At 42.7% G+C, this 19,572-nt stretch overlaps 1 protein-coding gene across 1 annotated transcript in view; it reads left to right on the top strand.

The window, feature by feature from the left end:
- MPHOSPH10 (M-phase phosphoprotein 10) overlaps positions 1 to 19,572 on the top strand; it is a 320,554-nt gene that overhangs the window by 214,908 nt on the left and 86,074 nt on the right. The window contains exon 8 of the mRNA XM_044078547.1: positions 12,574 to 12,684. Within this exon, the coding sequence (XP_043934482.1) occupies positions 12,574 to 12,684 (111 nt within the window). The remainder of the gene's footprint in view (positions 1 to 12,573; positions 12,685 to 19,572) is intronic.

Here is a 19,572-nt window from a genome sequence, read left to right as displayed (position 1 = left end):
GCCTACTGCGCTAAAGATGAGTATGCTGTTGCACTACTGACTCTCAAAATTTTGAGTAAATGATTTTGTTCTCATTTGTTGGTAAATTTTAAAAGGTTTAGTAAGCTTTCGCTGTTTGATATGGCTTGAATAAGCTGTTCCAGAAGAATTCAAAATCTGCTTTTATTCCCTTGGAGGAGAAAGATAATCTTGGTCTAGGGTCATACAGACCTTTCTTTATTCTTTATCATGACTATGTAGTCTTTATGATGATTTCTGGCAAAAGAATGGCAAAGATATTACCAAGAGCTGGATCAGTGTTAGTTTATAGAAGGCAGGAAAACATTTGACACTGATAACAGAACCCTTATGATTCATACAGATATACTAGACAATAATACATTAAAATTAACATGTTTGGATGCTGAAAAAGCATTTGACAGAGTGAGTTGGGAATTTATTAAGAGATCTTTTGAATCATTTTGTTTTCATAAAAATGAATAACATTAATAATCAGCATCTACAGAGGAGGTGAAGCTATGGTCAAGTGTGGTGATAAGAATATAGCCTTTTTGTATGACATAATGCATATCATTCTGAAACATCGTACAAAAGTCATATTTGATAAACTGGAATATTTTACAAGTGCAGCAGGGTATAAAGTCAGTTTAAAAAAAGGACCGTAGTTATGATTTATGTCCCACCACTTATCAAGGTACAGAATCTCACCCTTATTTAGGATTCTCGCAAGATGAGATACTTGAGAATTTGGTGGAAATAGGATGTAGAGCAAAGTAGCTAAAGAAATGTGGGAAGAAATTATTCAAATTATAAGTAAGATAGGATTATGGCAAATGTTGTTTATGGACATTGACAATAAGATGCAAGTTGTTAAGATATTCTGGTCCTGCTGGTTCTAGAAGTTGGTCAGGCTTGTATGTATCAACCAGTGTGTGTGTGTGTGTGTGTGTGTGTGTGTGTGTGTGTGTGTGTGTGTGTGTGTGTGTGTGTGTGTGTGTGTGTGTGTGTGTGTGTCTATGTGTGTGTATATATATATATATATATATATATATATATATATGTATATATGGAAAAATATCAGAAAGGAAAGGATGAGTTTATTTAGTATAAAAAAAAAATGAATGAAATGGGAAAAATTGATTCTGACAAAGCAACAGGGTGGTTAGTAGCTACCAGAGTTAAAAGCATACAGTAAGGTTTATTTATTTGTTTCAGGACTCTGGATAGCCATGATAGGCAGGATTACACATGGTATTTGTAGACATTTAGGAAAGGAATACAAGGAGAGCTACATATGTACAGCATTGTATATATAAAGCTGTTAAGCACATCTTCTCTTTAAAGGAAGTTAGACTTTGAAGTAACACCAGTAGTTATATTATACATAGTAATAAGAAATACACAGAAGAATAATGAGCTTTTGTAAAATTCCTGACGTAAAAATTACCTTCAAAAAGCAACCTTAAGGTTATGTTGCTAAACACTAGGTGTCGAAACCTAGAACTGCACTCACTGGAAGCGGCCCTCACCTTAGAAGATGCTGACATCTGTGCAGTCACAGAGACTTGGTTTAGGGCCACAGAAAGCACCCCGGCCATACCAGGTTATAATTCCTTCTACACATTCAGACCACAAACTGAAAGTGTGAGACCTAAAGGAGGTGGAGTATCAGTATTCATCAAAGATAAATACACCACTAGATTGGTTAAACAAAATGATAGTCTTGAACTAATCAAGGTCCAGTTGACTATAGGTAAGACTCCTCTCTCCAAATTATAGGATCATAGGAGGTTACTAGGCTAACGGCCCCAGGGCCCTTACAAACCTAGCCAAGTTCAACCTGTGTTCTCAAATGTGTCTGCTTCAAGCAGACACTAAAATCAGCACCTATTGCCCCTGTCCAACAGAGAGACAGGTGGAACCCCTCCCTGGGATGAATTCCGGTTACCCATCCAGTCATCCAAATTGCACTTAAATAGGGCCAGTGAGGGCTTTGTTTAGTATGAATAGGAAGCTTGTTTCAAAGATGAGGCAACCTCTGTGAGACAAATCTGTCACTCCAGCAAGTTCTGTTAATGGCACGTACCAGGTTAAGGTCCTTTGAGTGAGTGACCAGTGTGCCATTTGACTTGTGAATCTGCAGCATTTCCATTAAAGCTGGGTCAGAGAGTGCTCTGTATGCAAGGCACAGGTCGCCTCTGAGCAGTCTGTACAACACAGAGTAAAGAGACAGTGATTTCAGTCTGTCTGCATAAGACATATCTTGAAGACCCTGAATTTTGTTTGTAAGGAACCTTTGTGGTCTGTCCAATTGCTACGGATGTTTGGAAAGGAATAATACCAAAGGGAGTGTTGTACTCTGTTGACCTGCTGAGGGAAGAGTACAGGAGGTTATAACCTTATTTTCTGGAGGCAGTGCCCTTACTTATGAGATGAGCAATATAGAATGCCCTTCTTACCACTGTGGAGACATGGTGATCGAAGTTAAGGTTGCTGTGAACCTGTGTGCCCAGATCTCTCTCCACTGACAGAGTGCTTAGGGTTTTGCTATTGATGTGGTAGTTTGCAGGAACATCACACTTGCCGAAGGGGATGATGATGCATTTTTTTGCATTAAGTTTAAAGCCATGACATTGGCACCAGTCAGGAACATCACACTTGCCGAAGGGGATGATGATGCATTTTTTTGCATTATGTTTAAAGCCATGACATTGGCACCAGTCATTAGTTTGCATAAGACCTTGCAGGATGTTGACATCGCTGGGAGTTTCAGTGATTACTTCCAGTTTGCAGTCATCGGCAAACTTTGTCAGCCACTGTCTTTTAGTTTTAGCCTGTACTTCAGAGAAGTAGATTCTGAATAGTAGGGGTCCCAGAACCAATCCCAGTGGAACACCACTGGTTACGGGTCTGCTGGAGGAGGTGAACCCCCCTATTTTGACCATATGATTTCTATCACTGAGCCACTTTGCAACCCACCTGACAATATTTGGGTTGATACTCTGCTGAGTGATGCCTGACAAGGGGGATTGTGTCAAAGGTCTTGGCCAAGTCTCGGTAAGCCGTATGCACAGATTTGCTCTCATCTAGGGCTTTGGTGACTGTCTTGAAGAAGTCTACCAGGTTTAACAGGCATGATCTCCCCTCAACAAAGCCAAACTGGGTGGGGATTGAACATTGGGAGATTTCCTATATCTTTGTAACTAAGGTTCATGATGATTCATCCCATGGCCATGCAGATAAGGCTGGTCAAGCTAATGAGTCTATAGTTCCCGAGGTCTGTGGATGCACCCTCCTTTGTATAAAGGGATGACTGTAGCTGTTTTCCATTCCACTATAATGAAGCCAAGTGCATAGGCTGTAACTGAAAATCGTGCTCAATGGTGATGCTAATTCTTGTTTTAATGCATATAGAACTCAGCCCGGTATGTTGTCTAGTCCCGTAGAGGCTGTGTTTTTGGACTTTGTAGAGGGCATTGAAGACCTTCTCCTCAGATATGCTAGGCAGAGGAGAAGTATTTGAGATGATTTGTGTATATTTGGCAGGGACAGGAGAGTTTTTACTGAACCTGTCAGCAAGCAGGATTGCTATATTCACAGGTTCCATATATGTAGTACCATTAACTACAAGTTCACCAGAAATCTGGGCCTTTACCTTTGAGGTTACGGATGTAACTAAAGAATGCCTTGTGGTTATCCTTAGTTTGCAAAGCTAATTTGAATTTGTAGTTGGCTTTGGAGGACTTATTTTCTTGTTTAAGTTGAGGAGGGAGTGTTTCCAGTTTTGAGACCATTCTTTCTTACTCCAAGACAGCAGTTTCTTTCTCCTGTTATGTAGCCCATTAATGGTGGTTGTGCAGCAGACCAGGTTTTTTTCTTTGAAGATTTTACTTTGGTTCTGTCAGGTATGGCATAGTCGATACAACTGTACAGGTGCTTGTGTAAAGCATTGGTGCATAACTCGGCATAGGTGTCTGTCCCATCAGTGAGGGGAGGGGCTAGGAAGCTATTTATGCCATCACGTAAGAGGTTGTAATTGGCCTTGGGGAAGTTTTTTAGTCTAGTTGTTGCTAAGGGGGTCTTGTGTTATAGTTACTTCTAGTGAGACTGGTTTATGGTCAGTTCTCACCAGGGATGGCCACACACTGGGGGTAGTGCAGTGGTCCCTCATGTTGGTGAGCAACAGGTCCAAGATGTTTGAGCCCCTTGTGGGTGTGTCATCCAGCTGGTCCAGGGCATTGGAGTTAACAAAGTCCAGGAACCTTTGGGCAAGTGAATTAGAACACACATAATTTACCCAGTCTATGGATGGGTAATTAGTCACCCAAAACCAGGGTGTGTGGTTGTATCTTGATTGACTCGGGCAGATCCGAGTAGACTGAGTGGATGTTCTGATTCATGGAGGGGCTCCTATAGCTGGCAGTGACCTGAAGAGGGGTCTTGCCGAACAGTCAGTTGCACCTGAGGTAATTCAAGGGACTTGTGCTGTTTCACCAATCTAGAGGTGTAGTTATCGGTAATGAATATTGATGCACCACCTCCTTTAGTGCTCACTCCTTCAGTTTGTGGTCTGAACGTGTGGAAGGAAATATAACCGGGTGTAGCTGGCATGCTGTCTGCAACCTTAAACCAGGACTTAGTGACTGCACAAATGTCAGCATCTTCCAGGGTGCCAGCTATAGGACCCCCTCCATGTACCAGGATGCCCACACTGCATACTTGGATCTAATTGAATTGTTCAAGATACAACCAAACACCATGGTTTTAGGTGACTTTAACTACCCATCCATAGATTGGGTAAATTATGTGTGTACTAACAAAGGTTCTTGGACTTCACCAACTCCAGTGCCCTGGATTGGTTGACACCCCCCACAAGCAGCCCAAATATTCTGGAACTGGTGCTCACTAACATGGGTGATTTGTTGCACCACCCCATGTGTACGGCCCTCCCTAGTGAGGTCTGATCGTAAATCCATCTCATTAGAAGTAACGAATAACATCTGACCCCCATTAGCAGCAACTCAACTAAAAAAACTTCTCCAAAGCCAATTACAACCGAATACGTGACTGCATTAGTAGCTTCATAGCCTCTGTTCTCACTGATGGCATGGACGCCTGTACTGGGATGTAGACAAATGCCTTCTATAAGCATATATACAAATGTATTGACTCAGGCATACCTGATGGACTCAAAACAAGATCCTCAACAAAGAACAAGTCTGCCTGGTGGATATCTGCCATTAGCAGGTTATAGAATAAGCGAAAGAAATTGCTGTCCAAGAGCAGGAAGGAACGGTCTCTGAATTGGAAGCATTCCTCCCTCTGCTTAAATAAGCAAATAAGACAAATAAGGCACTCTAAAGCTAAATTTGAATCTAAATTAGCCTCCTTTGCTAAGGATAACCATAAGGCCTTCTTTAGCTATGTCAGAAACCTTAAAGGAAAAACTCAGATCTGCACAAAACTGGTTGTTAATGGTGCCATTTATATTGAACATGCAGAAATAGCCAATCTGCTAGCTGATGATTCAGTGAAAAACTTTTTCTCCACGTCTCCAACACATATCCCCAAAGCAACCCTACCATCTGCCCTCCACCTAGCATCTCCAATGAGCAGGTCATAAACACCCTCTCCAAAGCCAAAAACACAGTCTCTATGGAACCTGATAATATCCCAGGTTATGTTCTAAATGGATTAGAACAGGAACTTGCTGCACTGCTGGGTACTCTTTTTAACCATGGTATAAGCACTGGTTTTGTACCAGCTGAGTGGAAAACTGCAACCATCATCATATTACATAAAGGAGGCGCCTCCACAGACCCTGGGAACTGTAGACCCATAATCCTGACCAGCCTAATCTGCAAGGCTTTGGAAAGAATAATCATGGACCTTAAAGATATAGGGGACCTCCAAATGCTCGACATGACCCAGTTTGGCTTTGTTAAAGGGAGATCCTGCCTCTTGAACTTAGTGGACTTCTTTGAGACAGTCACCAAAGCCCTGGACGAAGGCTAATCATACATACACCCAACCTAGACCTGACCAAGGCCTTTGACACTATTCCCCATTCAGGCATCATTGATGAACTCACCCAGCTGGAGATCAACCTGTATATTGTCAGGTGGGTTGCATATTGGCTCACCAATAGAACGCACAGTCAAAATAGGTGACTGTACCTTCACTGGCAGACCCGTAACAGTGGTGATGTTCATCGTCTGACACTGCTGCAGTCATTACACTTGGGTTATCCTGCCATCAGGCGGTCCCGCACTCGGCCTGAGTTCCAAAGTCTTGGTCCGGCGTCGGTTGCTGTCGCCTCTTCCCTGACGTCAGTGCGACAGGGGTATACAAGATGCAGCCGATGCTATTTTCTTCAGTCTTTCTTGCCGCGTGGTGCCTGAAGAAGAAGCAGTCCACCAGTGCCGATCGGCCAACTCCTGAGATTTTCATTCTGAATCCAGAACCGAAGTCTTCTAAAAAGCTAAGTACCCCGTTGGGGAAACTTTTTCTTGCCTCAGACCGATGTCAGTAAAAGTTAATAATTGTATTTCTTGTGGGAAGTAAATACCTCATAAGGATTTCCACTCCTACTGTATCCCATGCCTAGGCCCAGACCACAACGTCACTGGTTGTCGGTTTTGTGCTAGGTTTAACAAGCGCACTGTTAAACGTCGGTTTGATTTTGCTGACTTTATTTTGGCAGAAAATTTAACTACACCATGCCGTCGGAACTTCGACTGGAATCCATAAAAAATGCAAAGACAAGGACATGCACCTGAGGCCCAAAACTGACGACAAGGCCTCTTCTAGGCCGGTCGCCGGTTCTCCGGTTTTCAGCGAGGCACCTACGCAGCCCCTGATGACCACATCTACAGAACCACAGACCGCCTCCGACTAGAATCTACTTCTTGGAAGTAGAGGCTAAAACAAAAGGACTGAGGCTGACAAAGTTTGCTGATTGCAAACTGGGTGCAGTCACAGAGACCCCAAACGATGTCAGCATCCTACAAAGGGGTACTCACACAGGCCAATGGCTGGTGCCAAAGTCATGGGCTAAAACTCGATGCAAAAAAATGCATTATCATCCCTTCAGTGAGGGCAACGTCCCTGCAGATTGCCACATTAATAACAACACCCTAGGCATACAATCAGTGATGAGAGATTTGGGCACACAGGTTGCCAGCAGCCTTTCCTTTGACCACCACATTGCCACAGTGGTAAGAAAGGCTTTTTACATGGCCCACATCACAAGTAAGGGCATTGCAACCAGGAGAAAAAGGTTATAACCCCCCCCCCCCCGTACTCCTCACTCATCAGGCCAATAATAGAGTACAATGCTACCTTTGGTATGTACCTTACCAGGCACCTGTAGTAACTGGAAAGACCTCAAAAGTTTCTTCCAAAGAAAATTATGGGTCTTCAGCATATGTCTTATGTTGATGGACTGAAATCACTGTCTCTATACTCTGTGTTTTACAGACTACTCAAAGGTGACTTTTGCCTTGCATATAAAGCAATCTCAGATCCTGCTGTAATGGAAATGCTGCACATTTGTAAATCAAATGGTATAAGATGCACTGGCTCTAGGGAACTCACCCTAGTATGTGACATCAACAGGACTTGCTGGAGAAACAGAGATGTCTCACAGAAGTTACCTCTCCTCTGGAACAAACTTCCAATTCAGGTGAAGCAGAGCCCCTCACTGACCCTATTTAAGCATAATTTGAATAATTGAATGGGAAGTGCAAATTCACCTCAGAAGTTTCACCTGTGTCCCTCTTGGAAAGGGGCCGTAGTTGTTGACTTAGTTCCACTTAATACCTTGATGATCTTGGAAACAGGGGTTGTCCTTGGCTAGGCTTGTAAGGACCCTAGGGCCATTAGCCTAGTAACTTCTTATGATCCTATATGATAAAAGAAGATGTGACAAAACTAGGCAAATCTTTGAATTATTGAACTCTAATCAACTTGCATATATAATTTTAATGTTAGAGTTGAAGGGATATATGCTGAGGCTGGGAAATTTGTTAAACCACAAATAGATTATATAAAAGTTGCTAGAACATATAGGGCAGACTAGAAAAGAGTAAGTACAGCATATAAGGCAATATTTGAGAAAGCAATTCAGTATCAAATTAAAAATAGCATGCAGTGAGCAATTAGATACTACAGATTAATGGAGTGAAGTATGTCTTATCTCTAGATAAATCAAGAAAATGTAGACTTTTTTTCATGGAAATAGTTATGTACCCCAATGAGACTTGCAAAAAATATTCCCACAGACAAGGCATATGTTGAAGATGTGATTTTTCAGAAAGAGGCTCTTCTGAGCATATATTTTTGAAGATATAAAGAGTTGCATCAGTACAAAAATGAACTCAGTAATATGGTAAGTTGGAAGAGAATTTAACCTGTATAGAGACATTCTTGCAGCGTTTGTGTAACATAACCTATCCAAAAGTGATGTGTTTCTGTCATTGATAGCATCTAAGAAAGCTATAACTAGAAAGTAGAAAGGGAGACAAACTATCAGTAACAGAGGTAAAAAAGATTACAGTAGTTGAAGGTGTGGAACCGATAGAGATCAAACACAGAACTCCCTTGTGAAAAAAAAATGGGTTGTGTGGGGCAGTTGTACTTGACAATTGCATGGATACAGAACAAAGTGTTTAAAGACAAATTTATTTAATGAAGTCTGTAATGCAAGTTAGAAAATCACTGATTCAACTAAGTGTTGTACAGAAGGTTGATTATGTCTTTTGGGGGGATGAGGAGACAGGCTGTGTGAAGCACAAAGCAGTTATTACTGTTGAGTGACAGTTGATAAAGCTTGTGAGGAGAGAGACAGTATGAGGATCAGCTTGTGAGGAGAGAGACAGTATGAGGATCTGAGAACAAGCTGAAGTACATTACTGTGGCCATTGTATTTATTTTTGGTGGTGCAGCCTTTCAGAAGGGGCAAATTCCACTAGGACTGTGTGTATGTGAAGAGTAACCTATATTTTGGCTGTCAAGTTGCTTACTATTACAATTTCTCAGCATTCGTAAAGAAATAGTTTTTTAAATTCAGTTAACAAGCTTGTTCATTTTTACGGTTTCTCATGGGGACAAATGCACAGTACCTAAAATTGTAAATACATTTTGCTTTGTAACAAGAGAACTAAAACATTTATTTATTTGTCTCCAAAAGTGATGTTTCCTAACACAATTTCTTTATCCCCCAGCTACCGACTAGCACCAAGATTACTGTGCCACAGGCTAAGGGGAATTCCCTGAGATGCATCATTCACAAACTTTTGTATACATATTCCACAGTTTGTAGGTTTGGGATCACATTTTTCAGTGTAAATCATTGCTGCCACATACATCTGTCAGACACAGGGCTCTCAACTAAGCATACTAGTCCTTACATGGCCTTTGAGATCATCTGAGGTTGTATATCCCTGGCATATACTGCGATTCCAAGAACCAGGTTTCTTTTGATCCATTTAGCTGTAGCCTCCTAGGAAGTTTAATGTTTCACTATGTAGGGTTCTTCATAGCGGTTGCATACTGCAGAAGACCACCTGTAGTTGGAGTGGGACCTTCTGCAGTGTATGCTTAATTTACCCTTGCCCCATCCCCGTGCTCTCCAAGACAGGTGATTGAACTTTATTGCCATTTGAATGGACTTATTTTAAATTTAAAAGTGTTAAAATCAAGTCACATTGATTTCAAAGCCCACCCCATGGATTTGAGTGGTGTTTTATTATGACAGAACATTTGAATTAAGTGGTATAAAAACTTGAACAAAAGCAGCGAGAACTGATGTGAAGTAATTTATGTTCTCACTTTGATAGTATGTGACTCTCAGTTGACCTACAGCAACATTAGACATACATAGATAAGCTCACCAGCTTAAATATAAACCCCTATGTCACTAGATGGATTGCAAACTGGCTCAAGGACAGAACCCACATGGTTAGAATTGCTGGAGCCATGTCAGACTCCAAACCAGTTACAAGTGGTGTCTCACAAGGCTCAGTCCTGGGACCTCTCTTGTTCGGTATATATTTCTCGGAGGTACAGGCCAACACGGAAGGACTGTGGCTGACCAAGTTCGCAGATGACTGCAAACTTTATAAACGCATTCTATGAACACCTTCAGGAATGCATGGATCATGCGATCCCAAATAAAACCAAGACCCAATCCACCAAAGGCAGACGTCCTGTCTGGTGGACCCCAGCCATAAACAAACTATACAATAGAAGGAGGAAGCTACTAAATGATAGAGCAAAATCCCAAAAAGGGAAGGCATCACTGATCAGTATTAGCAAAAAACTATGGGCACACACAAAATTGTCTAAGGCCAGCTTCGAGAGAAAAATTGCACAGGACACTAAGGATAATCACAAGGCTTTCTTTAGTTATGTTAGGAACCTGGGTGGTAATTCCCAGATATGCTCAGAATTAGTCCAAAATGACAAAAAATACACCGAACCCACAGACATTACCAACATCCTAGCTGACAGGTTCAGCGCAAACTCCCACCAAAAGGGAAAATATCTATCCCAGCAGAGTGCTGCCCCCCTGACATCTCAGATGCTCAGGTAAGAGCCGCTCTCTCCAAAGCAAAAAACACAGCATCAATGGGACCAGACGGTGTCCCGGGCTGCGTCCTACATGAACTCCAAGAAGAGCTAAACCCAAACATAAAACTACTGTTCAGTCTCAGCCTTACTACAGGATATGTGCCCAAAGAGTGGCATACAGCAACAGTGGTCCCTCTCCATAAAGGAAGTGCCTCAACGGATCTTGGAAACTATCGCCCCATAAGCCTGACTAGCTTGGTCTGCAAAGCTATGGAAAGGATCATCATGGACCTCATAAATAAAGATATTGGGGACCTACAAACACTGGATCCTACCCAGTTTGGCTTTAAGGGCAGATCCTGCTTCTTAAACCTGGTTGATTTCTTTGAAACAGTCACCAAGGCCATTGACGAGGGGAAGGTGGTCCACACAGCCTACCTGGACCTCGCAAAAGCCTTCGATACAATACCCCACTCGGGCATTATAGATAAGCTCACCAGCTTAAATATAAACCCCTATGTCACTAGATGGATTGCAAACTGGCTCAAGGACAGAACCCACATGGTTAGAATTGCTGGAGCCATGTCAGACTCCAAACCAGTTACAAGTGGTGTCCCACAAGGCTCAGTCCTGGGACCTCTCTTGTTCGGTATATATTTCTCGGAGGTACAGGCCAACACGGAAGGACTGTGGCTGACCAAGTTCGCAGATGACTGCAAACTGGGCCATAATCGACTCTCCAGCCGACACAAGCATCCTCCAAAAGGGCCTCATAGAAACAGACAACTGGTGCCAGAGCCATGGCCTCAAGCTAAATGCCAAAAGTGTATAGTCATCCCTTTGGCAAAAACAAAGTGCCCACAAATTACCACATAGGTGGTAATCCATTAAGTACAGAAGAAGTAATTAGGGACCTGGGGACCCAAGTTGATAGCAATCTCTCATTTGACAACCACATGGCCAAAGTGGTTAGAAAAGCATTTTATATAGCCCACCTAATCATGAAGGGATTGACATCTAGATCAGGGGACGTCATCGTGCCTCTTTACTCATCCCTCATCAGGCCCATAATTGAGTACAATGCCCCTTTTGGGATGTACCTTACCAGACACCTACAGCAACTGGAAAGACCCCAAAAGTACCTCACCAAGAGGATCAAAGGGCTCAAACAGATGCCATATGCTGCCCGGTTAAAGAAACTCCAGCTCTACTCAGTGGCATACCGCCTGTTCAGAGGCGATCTGTGCCTGACGTATAAAGCCATGTCCAACCCGGATTTAATGGACATGCTGCACCTCAGAAAATCCAAATCCCATCGAGCTATGCGCTCGAGAGACTTGAACCTCAGCACTGAAATAAATAGGACATGCTGGAGGGACAGATTCATAACCCAGAGGCTCCCTTCACTCTGGAATAAAATCCCAGTCCAGGTTAGGCAGAGTCCCTCATTGACTCTCTTCAAGAGGAATCTTGATGAGTGGATGGGAGATCGTAGGTTTACCCCGGGTATCACTTCTGTGTCACTGTTAGACAAAGGCACAGTATACTAACCTCGAAAAAGGGCATAGCAAAATAAATTTAAAATGGGTGGCGAAAGCCAAACACATTCTGGCTAGGCTTATAAATGCCCTAGGGCAGATAGCCTAATATGAACCTATGAACCTATTTAAAGAGACTGCAGGTTATTTTGCAATCTGTATATCATGGTAATATGTTAAACAAAAGTATAAGATCTTTTAAAACTTGCAGATCTGCTTCCTGGCAAGCATATACAGCCCTTAAAAGCAGATAAAAAGTGATGATGAGTTTCCGTAACTTCTTGTTTAACAGTCTTGAAGATGTAGATAAGGGGTAAAGAGGCTGAAAAAGAGGATCTGAATCATTGTCTATTGCCAGAAAGTGAACTGTGCGGGAGATTGCATAGTTTTTTCTGTTGCAGTTAGCTAAAATGTTTATTGTTGAAGTCTCTTGAGTTTTTACTGTATACGTTTTTGGTCTTAGCAAAAGGTCGATACTGAAGAAAACCCTCAACATGTGGAAATACAGAAGATGATGGATTCGCTTTTCCTAAAACTGGATGCATTGTCCAACTTCCGCTTTATACCAAAACCAGTGAGTATAAAGTTACATTAATTTCATGTGTATAACAAACCTGATGATTTTTTTAATAAAGCCAGAAGTTTTTGATTCATTCTTAACATCAGTGAGGCATATAGTATGTTATTAGTTCGTAGTTCATATGCAAGTATAGTTCATAGGTTAGTACTAAGCTAACTGCCCTTGCGAGCCATTGTAAGCCTAGCCAATTATCCCTTGTGAGACTCAAACCTTGTATTTGTAAGGCAAACACCTTAACCATTAGGCCACCCTTCCAACCTTCCCCAAACAGTCATGCTGAGCATCTCTGCTACTCTTTGACCCTTAGAAGATTGTGGCAGTCAGATTAACAGAATTTACAGAGCTGAGGATGTCATTTGATGGCTCATTGACCTTTGCCTTTTACACAGTCTGAGTTAGTTGCAGAATATTGAATCAGCTCATACTAGCTTGCTGTATAATTAGGATTCTCACTTTTGTAGGTCTCTAGGCGTTAGGCAAGCTGTCACAATTTTTAGAGTGGAATATCACTTCCTAATCACTACCAAAGTTTCTTGTTTTAAGCATGACTTAAGTAGTTAGGCTAGTTAGTAATGGCGACTACCTATGCCGTCTTAGTCTGACTTCACATTAAATCCTACACTGACTTCCCTCACTTTCTCCGACTCAACTTTTTTGATACTTGTATTAACTCATCAGGAAAGGAAAACTCTGACCCTTGTCTGGGGATTCAACCCAGAACCCTGCATTCTGTGTGATTGCCACTGCCACTAGATCAGCAAGGAGTCTCGGGACAGTTAGGTACCTGGTTTCCCCCAGAACATTTTTTTCCCCTTTCAACTAGAAAACAACTACCTTGAAGGTGATTTCTAAATACACAATTCCAACAGGCATGCTCATTTTTACTTTTTCTCATGGGGACAACTACACAGTACATAAAATTTTAAATAAATTTTGCTTTGCTTTGTAGCAAATGAACTAAAACCTTTATTTGTCCCCAAAACTTAGTGTTGTAGTAACAACTTAACTGGAAAGGAAAATTGTAACCCTTTTCTGGAGGCTGAACTTAACCAGTGACAGATGCAGAGAAAGCCAGGTCATGGCTGACAAAAAAGGCTTGGGGCAAGTCCACCTATCCAGTTAAATGAATGCACTAATGAATAAATAAAGAGTTGCACTTGCTGTGTCCCGTCATAGGTTCATAGGTAGGTACTAGGCTATTAGCCATAAGGCCTATGTAAGCCTAGCCAACAAGGTTCCCTGTCTTTCGCCACCCAAGAAAGTTATTTTCCTGTGCCCCCTGTTCAGCAGAGCCACAGAAGTGATCCCCGGGGTGAATTTCCTAATTCCCATCCATTTGATTTTTCTTGAAGAGTGCTAATGAGGAACTTTGCTTGACATAGATAGGTAGCTTATTCCAGAGTATGGGAAGTCTCTTGGACAGGAATCTTTCCCTCCAGCATGTTCTATTTATTGTGGTGACAAGGTTTAGGTCCCTAGAGCATGTATCCCAGGGGGATTGGGATTTCTTTAGGTGTAGCATGTCCAACAGCTCTGGGTTTGACATAGCTTTGTATGTTAAGCAGAGATCACCTCTGAGTAGGCGATATGCTACAGAGTAAAGCTGGATTTTTTTGAGATGGTCAGTGTAGGACATCTGTGTGAGGTACTTCTGTGGCCTTTCCAGCTGTTGCAGATGTATTGTGAGGTACATTCCAAAAGGGGCATTGTACTCAGTGTGTCTAATGAGAGCAGAGTCGAGGGGAACAATACCTCTTTCTTGCTGGAAACGAACCCTTTTGTGGTGGTGTGCCGCGCAGGATTTCCTGCCTACTGTGGCGATGTGATTATCAAAGGAGAGACTACTGTCCACCTGAGTCCCAAGGTCTCTCATCACACCTTCAGCATTAAGTGGACTGCTACCTATGTGGTAGTTCATGGAACAAAGTTTTTACCAAAGGGAATTACCGTGCACTTTTTAGCATTTAGCTTGAGGCCATGGCTCTGACATCAGGCTTCTGTCTCATTGAGGCCCTTCTGTAGGATGTCCACGTCATTTGGGTACTCAACTATGGCACCTAGTTTGCAGTCATCTGCGAACTTAGTCAGCCAGAGGCCCTCTGTGTTAGTCCTTACTTCAGAGAAGTAGATACCAAACCGGAGAGGACACAGGACTGAACCCTGTGGTACTCCACTTGTCACTGGTTTGAGGTCAGATGTGGAGTCTGCAACTTTTACAGTGTGGGTTCTGTCAGTGAGCCAGTTGGCAACCCATCTTGTGATGTATGGATTTATACCCAGTTTAGTGAGTTTATCTATAATTCCAGAATGGGGGATGGTGTTGAAAGCCTTGGCGCGGTCAAGATAGGCTGTGTGAACTGTTTTACCCTAGTCTGTGGCTTTGGTGACTGTTTCAAAGAAGTCCAGTCAGGTTCAGGAGGCATGATCTGCCTTTCACAAACCTGAACTGGGTGGGTCCATAGTTTAGAGGTTACCTATGTCTTTGAGTTCCATGATCATGCGTTCCATGGCCTTGCAGACCAGCCTCGTCAGGCTAATAGGGCGATAGTTCCTAGGGTCCATGGTGGCTCCCCGTTTGTGGAGTAGTATAACTGTTGCTGTACGCCATTCAGTGAGTACAAAGCCTGATGTGAGGCTATGAGTGAACATGGTGCTTAGGTGGGGGGCCAGTTTGTTCTGAAGTTCATGTAGAACGCAGCCTGGGATGTTGTCCAGTCCCATGGAAGCTTTGTTCTTGGCTTTGGAGAGTGCAGTTTTTACCTGCACAGTTGTGATTGCAGGAGCTCTGCATTCTTCCGGTATAGATATGGGCCCTTTAGGGGGTGAGACGGGGGTAAGGTTAGCACTGCACCTATCAGCCAGGTTGTTGGCGATGTCAGTTGGTTCTGTAATTTTCGTGCCATTGTGCTGTAACTCAGAGCAGACCTGGGTGTTGCCATTGAGATTCTTGACATAGCCATAGAATGCTTTGTGGTTGTCCTTAGAATCAGTGGCAATCTTGTTTTCATAGCTAGCTTTGGAGGATTTTGAGGTATCTCGGGTTCTTACTGAGGCTGACCAGGGAGCTCCTCCACTCATGAGATTTTACTCTCTTCTGCAACAGATTCTTCCTTCTTTTGTAGAGTTTGTTTATAGCGGGGGACCACCAGATTGACTTCCATTTTTTTGGAGGATAGTGGCTTGGTTCTGTTAGGGATAGCATGATCCATGCACTCGTGTAAGTGTTTATTGAGTGCATTTGTGTAGGATTCTGCAGTCATAACTGCATTGCCCATCTGCATGGATATCGTGAAGTTTGCCACTTCTGTCTTAAGAAGCATGAAGTTGGCTTTGAAAAAATTTTTTACAGTGGTTTCCTTAATGGGGGTGGGGATGGTATGTGGATATCTATGGTGATTATCTTATGGTCGGATCTGACCAACAAGGAGTTGACTTCAGGTGTGGAGCACCGGTCACTCATGTTGGTAATGACTAGGTCTAGGATATTGTTGCCCCTGGTGGGGGTGTGGATAAGTTGATCCATGGCAATTGAGTTTATGAATTCTAGAAAGCATTGAGCGAAGGAGTTGGTACATTATTAGTTTTCCCAGTTAATGGTGGGGTAGTTGAAATCACCCATTATTAGGGTGTTTGGTTGGACCCTAATATTTTCCAGTATATCAAGAAAAGAGGAGTGGGAGTCCTGGGGCATGGTGGGGCTTCTGTAGCAAGCTACAATTTGGATTGCAGTTTTGCCCAGAGTTAGTTGGACTTGGATAATTTTGGATACATTATGTTGGGCAACTAGCCTGGAGGTGTGGATATCCTTAATAAATATGGACACACCTCCGCCTTTGGTGTTCCAGTCCAGGTTAGATGGTCGAAAGGTATGGTACTAGTTATAGCATGGTAATACAAGGGTGCTCTCCGGAGCCTTGAACCAGGTTTCAGTCACAGCACAGATATTGTTCTCCATTTTAAGGAGTGCCTCGAGTGAATGCATTTTGAGGTTTAGACTTTTAGCGTTGAGTAGCATTACCCTCAGTTTTTTTTGCCTGTACCTGTACGGTGGTGGGTTTGTCATTTGGACCTTGCCTAAAAAAAGCAGTATAGGGGTGGCAAGAGCCTTAGCCAATATCCGGAATCCCAGGGGCAACAGGTGCAGGCCATCTCTGGCAAAGCATCGTGGCCTGTCGACCATGTCGTCCCAGGCAGACAAATCCTGGATCCCCTTAGAATGACACCAGATGCTTAGCCAATTGTTGAAGTCAATCATTTTGTCCTTGTACTGCAGTATCATTCTGGGCAAAGGTAGGATGCTACTCAGGGCTAAGGTCATACCTGCCTGGATTACAAGATTGGAGAGCTCTTCCATGTCTCTTTTCATGTAGTCCAGGGAGGTACGTCTCAGGTCGTTCACACCAACATGGACGATGACGAAGTCATATTTGTACTCGTTATGGAGTGACCTGAGTGCGTGGGTTATGTGGCAGATCCTAGCACCTGACAGTCACCTTCTCCTTGTGTAGTCTGGTGAGTGGAACATCAGTGTGCCTGACTATAGAGTCACCTATGACTAATGTGTTGGGTAAGTTGTTTTGCCTTATGGGCTGTGGTTGAGTGCCACACTTAGTCTGTGGGTTATGTGTCTTTTGGGTTGTGTTGAGGGGTGGAGGTTGCTTGCGTTTCTGCTTTGGAGGTGTCTGCTGCTTGGGCAGATTATTACTGAGAGCCTCCATGAATGTTTTTGTGCATCTATGTGTGGATTTTGGTGGTGTAGGTTTAATGGATCTATGTGACGAGTGTGGTGTGGTGCAAGTGTTTACCTTCTCCTCTTGACTGACAAGTTCATTCTTGGGTTGAGAGAGCTTTGCTTCCAGTTTGGCTAGATAAATGCATCTCTCACAGGTTGTAGTGTTGGGTGGTAGGAGGACAGGGTTGTCAGTTTACATGAGGCAGTTGCTACATGGCCCAAGATGCCCAGATTCATCGGGTAGACAGGAGAGAACATCGGGAGCTGTCCCTTGGACATGCCTGGGTAATCACTATTTTCTTCTAGACAAGTGAGGAAAATAAGTACTAGAACTGTTTCCCTGCTAGCAATTGAGGAAGACTAGTACAAAAAAACTGTTAACCACTAGGTAATGAGGAAGGTTGAGTGCTGTAGTAATTTGCAGTTTATTTAGAGCTTACAACAGTTCTGAACCAGTGCTGAGCACGAAAAAGCAGATTCAAGTGCTAAAATTACAAATCTGGCTAGTTCTAAGGGGAAAAACTGAAGAGCAGACTTTATGGCATCAGACTAGTTTAGCCCTAGTTAAACAGCGCTGCATGATGCGCAAACTCGTGCAAACACGGATTTTTAACTCAGAAAGTTGAAAGGGATAGAAATGAGCCCAAAACATCCAATAAGGTTAATTTCAGAGCTGGAAACCACTCTTCTTCCGACAGATGGGCTGTTCTAAAACACTCTCACTGATGAGCAGAAAGACGTCCCACTACCACAACAAGGTCTGGAGCACTCAGAAACACAGACTAAAGTCCTGAAACCACCATATCTGGGATCCGGACTAGTCTAGTATAGGAAAAGGTGGGAAATGAGTAGTACAGATAGTATTTTTCTTTGTTTAAGAAATGAAAGCAGCAAAAAGCAATTAAAACAGTAAAAATGCACAGAAACGGCTGTGGCACTTGAGTGTGATGCCTACAGTACTAAATGCAGTTTAAATTTTAACTTTTAAGCAGAGAAATCAAGTGTACACACAGTAAAATGCAGCAGATGTACAACAGAACCACAGTAAAAATGGCTTTTTAAAGTCCGATTAGCAAAAACAGTTAAGAGAAGGCCAGAAAAGGTGTGGCAGTGGTGTCTGTGGATTTCTTAATACTACCACTTGCTAATTCATCTAGTTAGAGAAAATTAAGGATCAAGGCTTCTGGCAAGTAGGTCTGCCTATGACTCAACCCCCCCACTCTGTTCCGCCCCAGCAGTACCATCACTTCGCAGTCAGTAGGCTCCCTGCGAAATCAGAGAAGCTATCCATTGAAAATTTTATGTTATGGGATCAGATGTTGAGGTCTTCAGTGAATGAGAGGAGGAGAACTGGAGGGATGTAAAGGTCTGTAGGGACAAGCTAGGTAAGAGGAGTGAGCCTTTGAAAAAGTAATCCAAGCATGTGAAATCAATTTATAGTGAGTTCAGATCCAGGATATCGGAAATGAGTTCAGAGGAAACTGTAAAATTGCCAAGAATGTTGAAGTATGACAAGGGCAGCATTAGATCATTCAGTAGAGATTGGGTCTCGGATCCGATGTCTGATCTGACCTGGACACATTTACAAGACTCTGATCCAACTCTCAAATTCCTCCCTCTACCCATAATGCTCTAGTCAATCTGCTACACCTCAGATCTCGTTTCCTGCCATATTGCAGTAGACACAAATTCTTCTCAAAACTTTTTTTTTGAGTATTTTTCCTTGCTGTAAGGCACCACTTTTTACCTCTAGAACTTCCCTATTCCACCCACCTCCCTTACCTAGCTTATTGATTTTCAAATGTATTACTGTGTGGTGGTAGTTCTCTTATCGTCAATGTGTGGGTAGCTGTCTGTTCCACTGTTGGTACATTTTCCTACTTTATTTTCCTCTTCCTTCCTCTTTTTCACTCTAGAGGGTATTTCATTACCTACTATGTTAGTAGTTAAACAAAATAGAAAATAAACTTTCCTTTTTTCTTAAGAATCGCTTTCGGCCTTTTAGTTAAGATCAGTATAATATCATGGCTGAGAAACCAACAAGTTTCAAAAAAGTGCACTTCCTTTGAGAATAAGATTCCTAACTCTGATGCTGACAGTGTTTGTCTACTGCTTTGGAGCTTCTCACCTGAACACAGACCGCTCTGTTT

The sequence above is a fragment of the Protopterus annectens genome, chromosome 7.part1, assembly GCF_019279795.1.
Source record: "Protopterus annectens isolate FY-2018-M chromosome 7.part1, PAN1.0, whole genome shotgun sequence".
Classification (NCBI taxonomy): Eukaryota; Metazoa; Chordata; order Ceratodontiformes; family Protopteridae; genus Protopterus; species Protopterus annectens.
This window is presented reverse-complemented; position numbering and strand designations above follow the sequence as displayed.